Below are 14691 nucleotides of genomic sequence, written 5' to 3' on the forward strand. Positions count from 1 at the left end.
TGCGTTTTCACATTTCAGTTTTTAACAGCTCTAGGAGGAATACCATCTGGACTTCGCAATTCATTAGCTTTCAGTTTTCAATGTGATCTAGAAAATTAGCTCTTGCCACCACTATTGGCTGCACCTCATCAGACTTTCTTTAAAACACCATTTCAGGATGCCCTACATCTTCTCTGCTCAAGACAGGTGTGAAGAACTCATTTAGCATCTCTGTAATTTCGTTATCTTCCTTTAGTATTCATCCCAATCTCTACAGTTACAACTGTATAAGCTACAACTATGGAGCATGGCATCCTCTTGTGCTAAGTAATGCAATGACTTTGTCTTGGCCTGTGTGGTTAGAATGGCTTTACTTAATAGGTTTTGACAGCTGTTAGATAGTAGTAGTAACAATCTGTATTTATAGCTTAGTAGACTGTCAGATGTTCCAGACCACTAAACACTGCAATACCTACCTGAACAGGGTCTATGGAAAATACTTTCACTGTTCAACCCATTTTTTCCTGGCATTAGCAAGCGATTGGCAAGAAGCAGTTTCTGAGGCTGCTGTTACTTAGGTAAAATATGCTGCAATAAAAATTAGGAATATCTCTCTATCCATTCTATCTGGATCAAGATATCAATCAAATGATTAAAGGACATACATAAACTCATTCATTCTCTCTACTAGGACAACGTAAGACTCCTTAAAAGGAAAGTGACTCTAAACTTGTCCCTGAGAGGTCCTGCTGATTGAGGAAGTGGGAAACCTGAAGTAATATGTACTATGTACTTTTCAATGACCTACCAAAATCAAACCGGGCTGAATTCAGCACAAGTGACATGCTCACGACTTTAGTTCTTACAACCTTTGCCTCTGGCCAACCACTTCAGCTCCAATGAGCTTTCATTGTCTTGTCTATGGTGAAACGGTTGTGCAGTGTTTCCAGCAGAGGCTTAGAATTCTTTGGCCAGCACAGACTTCTATTGCACACCTAAGCAAAAGATAATTTGGAATACGAGCGCAAGTGGTGCAACACACCTTGTTCTCAGAATCACCATTCCACATACTTCTACACAATAAAAAATATAACTTCTTTCTGGTTTTCCTCTTCAATTTAATTGAAGTTAATTTCCAAAATGTTCAAGTAGATGTCTTTCCAATTGCCTCCTTTGTATCTGGCAATCCTTTGAATTCTGTTGAACAACTTGATAGTTTGAAGTGTTTGCTTAGCTACTTTGAGTCATACATGCATGCACAAAGCTCTTGATACCTGAACAAGAAAAAGAGACTTTTAGCTGAACACTGTTGGTGTGTGCATGTTTGCTGCAAGTATGTAAGAGTGAACTTTTCTTCTGGGCTGCATATTTAATACTACAGAGACTTAATCAACGAGCAGTTTCTATTATTTAAATTGCAGTACTATTATTGATTCATTCATTTATTGGCATTGCTGTTTTAGGCAAGGTACTTCTATCAACATACACGGATGAATGTAATTTCTGTTAGTAATGTACACTGGAAACGAACTCCAACAGATTTAAGTTAAGTTAACATAGAAAACAATAATGTTATCTGACACACATGACCTTTTTGATTGAAACTGCATTTTTTTTCCAAGCAGCAGCTATTACATCTCATTAACCACTCAATAAATATACTGTCCTTTGAAATGCCATGCCATACAATTCTTATTCTTTTTACTGGTCATATTTTGGTGTTTATCATGATCTTAATATGATTGGAATGGCTCAAGATAAATCCTTAATAGCAGTTCTGGATTCAAAAGGAACTGTAGACTCTTCACTGAATGAGACTGGAGGTGCTACACCCTTCTAACTCTCATATTCCTCCCCACTTAGACGTTTAAAGATATTTGAGCACTTCCTAATAATTCTATATTGAGAATCTTCACCAAAGCACATGGTCCTTTTTAGGGTACGGAAAGTGAATTTTGCACCTGACTAAAGCCAGTTCAGAACTGGATGGAAGTTAACAAGCTGAAACCGAGATGTAAAGAACACTGGTGATTCAATAAAGTAGTTCAAACTATCCCAGACAGGATTGTGCTTCTCCTAAAGGAGCAATAAGTAGCTTGGGTCAAACTACTTGATCAATGACTTTTCCTAGATACCACTGACATGGAAATTCATGAGCACTTTTCAGTAAGATCTTTACCTGGTCACATGTGGTGAGTAAAAAGTAAAACTTCATGTGGCTTTCACCAGAGTGCTGTGTGAGTTGCTCACCTGTATCATATTCAGCTATTTGTTATGCTAAAGGTGCATGCAATTAGACACACTTAGAATGAAAAAACCTATGTTAACAGATCAACACTGCCAGTGCTGACAGTAGAAGCCAAACCTGAAGAGGTTTTCAATATTTCTAATACACTGGATTGCGTGTACCTGTTTTTCTATCCCAGGTCAGCAAATCTGAGCAGCTTGCTTTCTGGTATTTGGCAGCACTCACAGTATTTTCCTTTCACAGTGGCACATTTCCATCAACAGTATGGGCTGAAACATTTTGTGAAATAGTTTTATTTTGAGAAACACAAACAACAATGAGGTTCCAATTGTTTTTTCATAGCACAGCTGCAGTTTTCTGTTAACAGATGTCAGAATGCTGAAAATTTACAATTTATATTTGTTCTCTCCAATCATGCTTCTTTCATACCATCCCAGGGGAAACTTTGCTAAGATAAGGGTGACTGCCTAAATCCAATGCCCAGATATTTAAATAGTGTCTAAATTAGAATTAGAATGATTAGTAAATTATAACATAATATTTGCTGGAAAATAATAGCACTTTAATTATAAGTACTTTGTGATAGATATCATGACTAATTTTATGTTTGCATATAACAAAGCTGGAATCTGGCAGTGATGAAGAATGACAAAAACCTACCCTTGCTTATCCAAATTTTGCATTATAATACATGCAAGACATTATACATACCATGTAGAGTAAAAAGTTTAAGCTGGCTTCTACTGCCACTATGAAACCTCATTTCTATGATTTCTGTCACTCAAAATTTCCTAACATTCAGCTTTTATACTGACATTTTCCAAGGCTTCGTCTCTGCCTGAGGTGAAGTGTGCGCCAGGACAGAATCATAGAATAATAAAGTTGAAAGGGGCAAAGAAGGCCGTCGGGTCCAACACCCTGCTCAGTGCAGCACTCCAGCTTAAACCAACTCTCTCAGATGGCTCTCCAGTTTCATCCTGAATGCCCACAACCTCCCTAGGTAATTGGTTCCATTGTTGTACTGCTCTAACAGGAATTTTTTCCTTACATCAAGCACGAAGATGGCTTCCTGTAACTTGAGCCAGTTATTCCGTGTCCTGCACTCTTTGATGATGGAGAAGCAATCCTGACCTTCCTCTGTGTGACAACTTTTCAAATACTTGAAAGTGCTATCATATCTCCCTGCAGTTTTCTCTTCTCAAGGCTTAAACACACCCAATTCTTTCAATCTTTCTTCACAGGGCTTTGTTTCCAGTCCTTGTTTTCCTTCTCTGAATGCTTTCCAGCTTGTCTGCATCTTTTTAAAACTGTGGTGCCCAGAACTGGATGCAGGACTCCATATGAGGCCTAACCAGTATTTTGTAGAGTGGAACTAGATCTTTGTGTGGTTTACAAGTGATACTTCTATTAATGCAGGACAAAATAGCATTTGCCTTTTTTGCAGCCTCATCACAGTTGTTGACATATATTCAGGTAAGAAAGTCCATCCATTTTTCAGCACTTGAAGTGTGTGTGCAGGGAGGGTATTCAACATTTCTGTTGCCTTGTGTGTGTGTATGAATGTGTACACACACATGTATTACACCCAAACCATCCTTAATATGGGTGAGATGTTGCTACTAGTACCAGACACTGTTTGCACTGCTCTTTTAACACACCAAAGAAGTGTATCTACTTGGTTTTGCTGTAACTCCATCTCTTCTTCAGCCTTCTACAATATCACCATCTCCAAATGATTTGGACCAGAACTGCCAGCATCCCTGACCATTGGCCACATTATAGTCCAAAATATCTGAAGACCACCATACCATATTAAGCTTGCAGAAACAAGGGAAAAAATTATTGTCTAGACATGGCCTTTTTGTTACTGTGAATTCACCTGAACTGTTGCTAGATTTAAGAGAAGAAAGTTAATATTCATTGATAGCGCAAAATCCCCATGCTGCCTTGGAGTGTAACACCCATCAAAATCTGGAAAGTTGAGAAGCGCTTTGATGGAGATATGCGCGCACACACACACACACACACACACACACACACCCCCCAACATATGCTGTGAGCTGACTGATGCAGTAGCACTTTGGGAGGTAGGAACTATCTCTGGGAATCAAATTCAGGTGCAACAGATTTGCTCCCTGCTACAGCCGTGCCTATTTGCTCGCAGCATTTTCTGTTTGTATATTTGTACATAAAACATATATTGCAAAGAGCATCACTCTCTAGTGATTAAATTAAAATTGAATTAAGGCCTGCAACACCCTGCCCTGAGGCATATCTCCTCTGAGAGTAGTGTGTGCACTTGCCTGGGATATCTCTGCAGGAATGTCAGAAGTTTGGCACTGCCATGGCAATTGCCAGCCCAGATTAGTTGCTATGGAATACACATTTTAAACATAGCCTTAGAATATTCTGGCCAAGAAAACTTCCAGTGCCCACATAAAATATTTCTGCCTGTATCCACTGATGAAAAATAACTTGCAAAGTACAGAAGAAAAAAGGCATGCACCTCTTCACACTCCTCATTACAGAATTCCAGGCAAATGACTGACGTGCAGCTCTTTCTTGCTCCCCGCATATCACAGATCTTCAAAAAATAAATAAAAATGAAATGATCATTTTCTTTCCTTTCTTTTGCTTATTGCTGTCCTAATAAACTATGAATAATAATAAAAAGTTAAAAAATACTGGGTACTTTTTGCTGCATAGTTGTGCCTATCTGCCTAGACCTATCCAAAAAAACCACAATGGCTGAATAAAGGTATGAATTTCAAAAATATCTTTGAGCTTGGTGATTATTTTCTATTCTTGGTACTTCATTGAAAAGAACCTGCTTTACATCTGCTTTGAAATGAATGCCTTCTGTTTCTGCCTGAGATTATATTATTTAAAGAAAAAAATAAAAGCAAAATGTTAATTTCCAGCGGGGCTAATAAATGAGAATGGCTTCTGAAAACACCCTGGTTTCTAATTTCCTGCCTACTATCCTCTTCTCCTTGCAAGGTCCAAGGACACATCTGAGGTCCTCCTTTTCCCTAAACCATCTTTTGTTGTTTTAACACTTACCTGTTCAGTCTGGTTCCACCTACATAGGCACACATAACGTTCTTCTATACTTCAGTCTACACATTCAGTTTTCTTAACTTCATATATTTTGCATATACATAACAAATTACATGTTATTAAACCGATGAAGGATAAGGATTTCTAAGGAAATCAATACTGGATTTTGCTACAAATACGGTGTTACCAAATTAACCCTTTGGTATATTTGCAGGGAATGAAAAATAAAGCAAGCAAGCAAGAAAAGGATGATTACTATTACTATTAATATTATAACATTCATTTACACTCCGCCTTTCTTTCTCTTGCAAGGAACCCAGAGCTCACAAGGTTTTAATATTCATGCCATCTTCACAAGAACAACCTGTGAGGTCAGTGAGACTGAGAGTTCACGGTGAGCCCAAAGGCACTCAAAGCTTCATGGCTGACCGGCATCTAGAACTCAGTTCTCCCAAGTCCAAGTCCAACATTCCCAGATCCTCTAAAGACTCACATGTTTAATAAATTTTAGGATACATGGGTGACCAAATGCCTATTTCTAGAACTTGCTGAGCTTACTGGAAAAACTTAGAGAACAATTGAAAGAAAAAGACTAAATGATCTTCAGGACTAATGGAGACAATTTAAGTTCTATTAATTTAAATAAGGTTAATTTAAGCAATCTTATCTGAACTGTAACCTAATCATTTCATACACTGGATTAACAGGACTGGATGTTTTATATAATGCAGTGATTATGCAGGTCTATACACAGGCAGAGTAGCCTTAAGCATGCTGGAAAGGTAGATCCACTAGAACCCTGTCAGCTCGCAAGCAGGAGGAGGTGGGGCTGTCAGTGGCTTTCTCTTCTCAATTGTTCTCCAATTGCACCCTGCACCAAATGAAATCGATGGCAGAGAAAATTCCTGTGCCAACATGAGACTGGCACAAAAAGGGGTCTGCTTCTGGGCCTCATGCGGAGCAAGAGGCAGCAGAGTGACACCTGCACTTGATCCTGAACACCTCCAGCCAACACCTCTGCTGTTTCTTTTCCCTCTTCCCACCTTTCTTTTTCCTTTTCTTCCCAAGATTGAAGGACATGCAATTTTGACTATGTCTCCATTTTTTTTCTACTAGATTTCTGTTCTTTATAATCATCTGAGAAGAGCAGTCTACCTTGAATGCTTATAACCTTCCTTCCACTAGTTGTAGTTCTCCTCCACTGTCTGCTTCTGCCATTAAGCATGTTCACTTGTCACGCTAAGGCACTGTGACAATAAGCTACTATGGGCTGGTTTGTTGTCCAGTAAAGCAACAGATGGCTGGGCACTGGGAAGCTCTCTTTCCTCCTCAGGACCCCTGCTGACTCCAGCATCCACAGGTGGCTTCCACAAAACTCTTCCTTGCTGTGCCCTTGTATTGGCATCTTTTCTGCCATTGTGTCACCTGAAGGAAATGCCATTCCCCACAAACACACAATTGCTAAAGGAACTAGGTTCTGAAGGTGGCTTTTGAGCGAAAGATGTGCTACCCTGCAGGGATGGTCCTGGGTGCACACAACATGATGACCCACCGTGGCTGCTCAATAAGTGAACCACACGATCTTCTACCATGGCCATTTTTTGATATGGTCAGTCATGTTCTTTTCTCTTGTGAGGGTCTCATGAGGTTCAATTCTCTCATGATATCAAATGAAACTCACTTGCCGATCAATTACTTAGTTCTTATCAGCACTTATTTTACATTAGGCGTAATATGTTAAGCACTTTTCTAGAGCTGTGCAGCTCTTTAAATAAATGTGTGGCAAGAAAGAAAAAGAAAGCTTATTCCAAACACACCTTTTACTGTGAAAATTTTACCCACATGAAAATTTTGCTCAAGCAAAAACAGTTTCCTTCAGTGCAAGGTAGCTCCAGAGAAGAACACTGACCATCACACCTGTGAAACCATAGTCAGCCTTTTACCATATAATTAATTATCTAACCAAAGTCAGAAAGATTAGTCTATAATGGTAGACCACTCTAATGGCAAAATCTTCAATGACATTTGCTGTTCTACTTCTGAGATGCAAGGCAAGATATATAATACATTATCAAGGATTAATTCATTAATGAGGTGAGAATTGCTAACATTACACTAAGGGATACTTATATTTGAATTGCTGTATACATACTTTCTGAGAGTCATAATTTCTTGATTTTCATTTGTTCAACCGGTATATTAAAAGATGAACCAAAAGTATCAGGGCGTTCTATAAATCAGACTATTAATCCAGTTAATGCATCATGCCTTTCCAAGTGAAATTAAGGCACATTCATCTGCATATTTAGGTAGAAGGCCTAAAAATCATACCATGTCCCTGCAGCATGGCTTCCATTTAAACATGCATAGGATTACACTCTTAGTTTTTCAGCATACCACTGATATTTTGCTCCAAGGTCATACTATATATCAGTTTTGTTTGATTGGTATAAGTAAGTAAGTAAGTAAGAATTTAATGGATTTTACCTGTAAAGATTTTTAAAAATGGGTAGTATCTATGAAAAGATTTTGGTAAGCGTCCACAAGCCCAATTGAAGGGGTATCAGGGTGACAATAGAAATGTGACAATACTGGCATCGGAACTATACAAGCCCTGTGTGAATTGTATCAATCTTCTGTATTCAAGCAAATGAAACTTGCACATAGTATGTAAGACAATTTTACAAGGACTGCACAGATATTCCACAAAACAAATAATGATTTCTCCCCTATATGCTGTGAAAGACAGTGTGGTGCAGTAGCTATAACACTGATCCCCACCTAGCCATAAAGCTTACTGGGGATCTTTGAGTTGGTTATTCTCAGCTTAAGCTGCCTCACAAAGTGGTGGAGATGAGGAAATGGAGAGAAGATGGACTCCGTAAGTAGCTTTGGGTTCTTTTTGCAAGGAAGAAAGGATCTAATAAGAAATTAAAATGGTAAAGCATGAAAATGTAGGGGTCTGGAGGGGAGCTGGGCATTTCTACAAGTGTGCACAGCCAAACTCAAATGCAAGTTGGGACTGGAATCAGTTCCCATGGTCCTGTTTACTTTTTCATTTCTAAATCGGACAATTTTGTATGATTTGGCATAGGAACAAAAGTTTCATAAATATCTAGTATTATAGCTGAACCACCAAGGTTGATTAATTTACCAGAAAGGAATGAGAATGCAAGTCCTTCTCTACAACACAAGACTTCACAATGAATATTTAGAATGACTTATCCCATCTTCCAAAATGGCATTTCAGATCTACTGTATGTTACAAGACTACCCTGGGGCAGCCTGTTGATCATAGTTTATAAAACACCAGACTGTGTATTAGGATGACACAGAATTTATGTCTGAAGTATAGGCCTGCATTTACTGCATATACATCTAGCTAGCCATAGATGTAAGTCAATGATGGCCAGAAAATATTCCAAGATAGTCAATTTCTCCATCACAAATAGGTAAAGGCTCCAGCAGAACAGATGCTATTGCATGAGTATATTTCCTTCAAGGCTAAAGATAACAGTAGTTCTGATAATACATTCAAGGCCACCAAAACCTACACAGAGATGACAGATTTCTTCTTCTTTTTTTAAAGCCAAAGTTCTGTAAATGAAAATGGAAACATATGCCTTTAAAAACAGTTGATAGAAAAGTAGATGCATGTGAGATCCTTACAAGACTGTGCATTGTTAGCTGTGATTCTCAGGTCATTTTAAAAACATATTACCATTCCACCTAAAAGAGAAGAAGATACATGAAAATAAAGTGTGGGCGGCTTTTCTTTTAGCCTTTGACTACATGGCTGTGGTAGAGGAAGAGATGCATAAACAGGATGTGCAAGGAAACTGTTTGGGGTATGAAAACACAATGAATTTTCCTGGCCCTCTGGATTCCAGTCCATCTCAACCACATTGGTGGTGATTTGATCTGATGCATGCCAGACCTGTTTGTGGATCTCCCTTTTAAAATAGACTATAATTTCTATCAAGATTTGTTTAAGACTCAGGAAATTTGCAATTGCAAAGCCTTTCACACAGATCTCAAAGCTGCACAGAGTTGAGCCTTTCACAGGGCAGACCTGATTCAAGCTGCCCTGCCACCAACATTGCTACAAAGACCTGCCAGCAGCATAATCATACACAAGAGAATGCAATATATAGTATTGGGTGGAACAAACGCATTGCCAAAAGAAATAAGGCATTGTACACTTAACATTTGTGCCAACACATGGGGGGGGGGAGCGCGAACCAATGGCCCACAGGCTGGAAATGATCAATATACATTCCATTCTCCAGGAACGATGCAAAAGAATGCAGTCATTATAGAACCATTGCACTAATTTCCCATGCAAGCAAAGTGATGCTCAAAGTGTTCCAACAAAGAATGTTACCCTAAATGGACTGAGAAATGTCTGATGTTCAAGCTGGACTCTGAAAAGTAAGAGGCACTCAAGATAGTGCTGGGAGAAGGATGGATCAGGTAAAGGAAACACAGCCCGGATAGCTAATGGCTGTGCCATGTTTCAGTCCTACCTGCACCCATGGGTTTCACAGTTGCCATATAACCCTCCCCTTGGATCTCCAATTGCTGCTTTTAAATGCCGGATTGGTGCAGAATAAAACTTACTTCATGGATTTATTTATGGATGAGTCAGCCAATCATGTGTAACTGAGACCTGGGTTGGAGAACAGGGAGGAATTAGTCTCTCCCAGTTGTGCCCATCAGGCTAGATGGGCAGGGGGTTTGCTGTGGCCTGTAAGGATTTCTCTCTCCAGGTGCCATGTCGGTCCAATGACTAGTCTAGAGTGCTTGCACCTTGTGTTGGGCCAGTGGCAATTCTGTTGGTGTACTGCCCACCCTGCAACCCATCAGTCTCCCTACTTGAGCTGACAAGAGGTGGGTCAGATGTTATGCTGGAGTGCCCTAGCTGCTGGTCCTGGAGGATTTCTACGTTCATGCCGAGGGCATCCTAACTGATATGGCTCAGGATTTCATGGCTGCTATGGCAACCACGGGACTATCCCACCAATGGCCCAATGATATGACAGGGCATGATCTAGACTTATCCAGATATAAGAATGGGAAGTGAGGAACTTCAACTCAGTCCCTTTGTCATGGTCAGATCATCACCTGCTGTGATTTAGATGGAGCGGTTTTTCCCATATGCATGCATGGGGACCCATTAAGATGGTCTGTTGCCAGATGGTCTGAAGAGGGTTTGGAGGAATCTTCCAGCTGATATGGCTGGCGCTTCTGTCAATGGTGATCAGCCCTGGCGATCAGTCTGTAGAATGCAAACATGAGCTCGGTGGTTGACATCATCTCTCCTAAATGCCCTCTCTGTTGCATAGTTCATACAACTTCATGGTACACTCTGGAAGTGAGAGCAACGAAACAACTTAGGAGACAGTTGGAATACAAATGGAGAAATTCTCCCAGTGAATGCAACAGAGACCTGGCACGTGCCCACTATAGGGTATATTTTGAGGCAGTGACGGCAAAGAATGCCTCATTGCCTCTATCCAAACCTCCCTTTGCCACCCAGTAGAGCTTTTCAAGATTGTCCAGTGTTAATTACATTGTGGCCACAGGGACACCATGGAAACATTTCAGGCCTGCTGTAATTCAGAACCTAAATTTAAAAACCCAGCATGGTCTGTTCCTGATCAGAGAATCAAAATGGCTGCAGAGGTCTGTGAAGCTCAAACAAAACTGATTTCCCAGCTTCACACATACCATAATTGCATAAGACTACCACTTTAACTGGAGTCTAATTCAATTAAGCTGGCCCATGTGACTGTTTTTAGTCTATAGTTCCCCCTTGTCAGACTTTTGTGATATAGTAAAGCATTTATTCTTTCACTTGTTAACACTCCTTCTTATGGGAAGCTCAGAAGGACAAACTTATCTGTATAATAGCTGTGTGATGTAGATTAGCCTGACAAAGAATCATGAAAAGACATCTAGTGAGTTTGCAGATCTAAGTCCAACATTATATTCTTTAAAGTCCATGGCCATTTCCTGTATCTAGTCCTATTGGATGTAACAGCTCAGCATCTCATGGCAAATTCACTTCACACATACTCTGCCCCTCCCCACACCAACACCCCCATGCCTTTCAAAATGCCACTAACTTTTGAGGTGACACTGTATTTTGACTGTGAGTGCTGCCAACTTGCTTCACACACCACAGACTTCCGTTCATTCCTACTGATGGTCTGTTCTCTTCTTCGTTACTTCCCGGTTGTTCTGTATCTCTGGTTTGCCCATTCGTCATTCATGCTCTCCTGAACAGCAGAAGCATGGCCTCAAGCAAGCTTTGGGAAGGCCCTTCAGTATGTTGTTGCTGGAACAAAATTCTGTCTCCTTCAAAATGCTGTCCTGGGCAGTGAGCAAGGACTGCTTAGAGTAATGGAAGTCTGCAGATCCTTTCAGAGAGCGAGAGTTCTCTGAGTTAATGGCTGCCCCATTTCAGGTTCAGTGTGTTTTGGTAACCACAGGGAAATAAAGTATATGATACATATTACTTGCCTTAAGCAAACTGCAGCGCTGCATACATTGTAACTCCTCTCTTTGCTAAATCCTTGCCAGCAGGCAAAGAAGCATGTTCTATTGGGGGGGGGGGGGGTGTCATTCTCTGCCTGCTCTTTTATCAGTTTTTATTTCTAAAATGAAACCATGTGAAAAATCAGTTCAAAATATGTCAGAGGACCAGGGCAGATTCTTGTTTTTGAACTGAGATGGGGAAGAAGGTAGAATAAATTCAGAAGGTGGATTGAAGGTAAAAAAAAAACCTTAAGAAAAATGGACTTAAATACTTATATAACATGGTCTTTTCCTACAATTACAGTCTACATTATAGAAAGAATATACAGCAAGAGAGGATGGGATGGTACAATTTGTACACTTGCTTGAATAGGTAATTCATAAGGGTGCAGAATATACATAAACTACAACCTTGTCTTTAGCCACACTAACGAGCACATTTCTGCCCTGCCATTGTTAATCTGCTGTTATTGACATTCACTCAAGTGCAGACTTTAAAAAGCTTTTGGACTACTGAAACCTACCTTTTTATACCTATTATTTAACCTTCCAACTTTAAAAGGGAATATCTTGGTCTTGGCACTGCGGGCAGCTAAATCTAGAGACAGAACAATTCACAGCATGAACAGGAATGGTATACAGAAACCAAAACTTTGTGCAAAGTTTAAGAGTTGCTTCTGTTCTGACAGACAATGAAAGGCTATGCCTTCCATTGCAACAAGACCTGCAGGCAAAGAGGATAGATGGATTCACAGAATAATGGGAAATATTGGGACTGAGGCACAGAAAGTTCACAGCTGAGTCCAGGGACAGTTCGGCGTGTGTTTCATGTGATTGAGGATATTCTCTCTCTGAAAGGCCATTGGCAGACAGTCCTCCATTTGAACATGTTTGAATGTCCTCTGTTTAAACAGCCATCTAGTCCAAGTCTAGTTAAAAATTACAACTGTAAGAAGAAAGAACAAGGACCGACAAACAGCTTATCAGCAGTTGAACATGGATAGCCTGTAGGCACCGGATCAGAACTAACATGCAAAGGACTGGGTGTTATAGTTATCAGGCTTCTTAAGAAAGTTTCTTCTAGCTTCAGAAAAGGCATGCTGGACCCTCAGTCTGCATAATCTACATAATTATACAAGTTATCTTCTCCAAGTTAAGTTTTCAGTGGTTGCTTGGTAAGATTGCTGGGATGGGTTGGAGAATTATGGTGAAGTGGTATACACAGCAGACGTTTTCCACCTTTTCCTGCTTCACTTTTCATCTTTCACTGCAGTGGCTGCCCCAGCAATTCCCATGTGCATATGAGCAAGTCCTAGTAACCTCAGATCAGATCAGTAGAGCTCCTTGATCACATGGTAGCTTCTCTTTACAGTTATTAAAACATCCAGATGTTTTAATGCAGACCTTTTTTGGATGCAATGTCCATCACGTGTGAGCATGGAAGTTTTATTGTAATGTTTGCAAATTTTCCTTTTTGCTCTTCTGTGTGTATGAATGTGATGGGGGAAGAGAAGGGTAGAAAAGCTTTTGGTGGGAGGAGAGGGGGAGAGAGAGGGAGGATGCAGTATCTAGCAACTTATGAATGGGTAGCTACAAACTCATTCGTTCAGTCTGCAACTTTACAAAACAGCACAATAAAAACTGAACTAGATGGTTTAATTATGCTGTTTATTTGGCAGGGTGGTATCTGACATATGCATGCCACACTTGCTGCTATTTTCAAAGATATCTCTGGAATTGCCCATAAACTGAATTCTCTCAAGGGCAATATTTTAAAAGATAAAGTATTCACAGAATTATTTGTTGTGCCTATTTTCAGTGCAATGCACTGTGAAAATATGGGGATATATGGTTACTTGCTTCCCACCAAAGAGTTATTTTTCCTCTGACACAAGTCCTTCAGGTAATGTTTGGCATTTAGCTTCTTCTTTTCATAGGATTACAATGGAAGGGAAAGGAATGTCTGCAGGGAGAGCTACCCAGGCAGCTTAGTAGGGTAGTAAAGAAGAGAAGAAGGAATTCGTAGGCTTATCCACAAAGCTGTAAACTGCAGTAGGATAGTTGGTGGAGATAAGATGCCCAATCATGCATGTGAAATAGCTGTTGAGAAGCCTTGCTCACACCTCTTCTCTCTTGCAGATGTTCATTCCCTGCCTCCTATGCTATTTAGACATTTTATGCCACTTGGTGAACTGCTTAAAAAATACTCTGTTCAGTTCAAAAAGAGGGTGGCCATGTGTGCTCTTTTACAGAAGACAGTCCTACATTTCAATGGGTACCAGAGGACTGTCTTCTGTTTGAAGGCGTGTCCTTTCCAATTCCAGTTTAGAAATAATGAACCCTAAGGACTGTTGCCCATCCTCAGAGAACACCTGGGAAATAAAACCCTATAGGTCACCTAGTCACAGTCTTCCATAATATGGAGAGATGCATTTCTAATTAAATTATAACTATTTCTAAATCTGCATCCATAGTTATTCTATATAACATATGTAAGTTATGTAAACTATGGTTATCTTTTGCCCTGTTTTTTGCCAATATGGACTGAAGTGGAGGTGCTCAAGAAAGCAAGGAAGGAAGGACAAAATGTAACAGGGTGGCATTAGACTCCAAATAGATTGTCAACTTCTGGCTGCAATCATATATCCATTTACCATGTATTCATAGAACTTATTTCTGAGAAGATATGTGTAGGCTTACCCTAATAAATTCTTCATAGGAATCCTTCAGGAATTTTAATCATTTCAATTTATACTTGAATGTTTAAATTCTAAATTATTATTATTATTATTATTATTATTATTATTATTATTATTATTATAACATTTCTATGCCGCCCCTTGCCGAAACCTCGGGGCGGCTTA

At 39.7% G+C, this 14691-nt stretch overlaps 1 protein-coding gene across 3 annotated transcripts in view; it reads right to left on the minus strand.

The window, feature by feature from the left end:
• NKAIN2 (sodium/potassium transporting ATPase interacting 2) overlaps positions 1 to 14691 on the minus strand; it is a 527111-nt gene that overhangs the window by 445258 nt on the left and 67162 nt on the right. The window contains exons 1-2 of one of the 3 annotated variants that reach the window (XM_044425276.1): positions 12352 to 12532; positions 10412 to 10655 (exon numbers count right to left, since the gene is read on the minus strand). The exons of 1 other annotated variant lie outside the window; for it this stretch is intronic. In XM_044425276.1, the coding sequence (XP_044281211.1) occupies positions 10412 to 10450 (39 nt within the window). In that variant the 5' untranslated portion in view covers positions 10451 to 10655; positions 12352 to 12532. Of the gene's footprint in view, positions 1 to 10411; positions 11272 to 12351; positions 12533 to 14691 lie in introns of those variants that run through there. One more of the 3 variants, XM_044425267.1, reaches the window with a different exon arrangement.

This window comes from Varanus komodoensis, unplaced genomic scaffold (assembly GCF_004798865.1).
Source record: "Varanus komodoensis strain SLA01 unplaced genomic scaffold, ASM479886v1 scaffold1, whole genome shotgun sequence".
NCBI classification, from domain to species: Eukaryota; Metazoa; Chordata; class Lepidosauria; order Squamata; family Varanidae; genus Varanus; species Varanus komodoensis.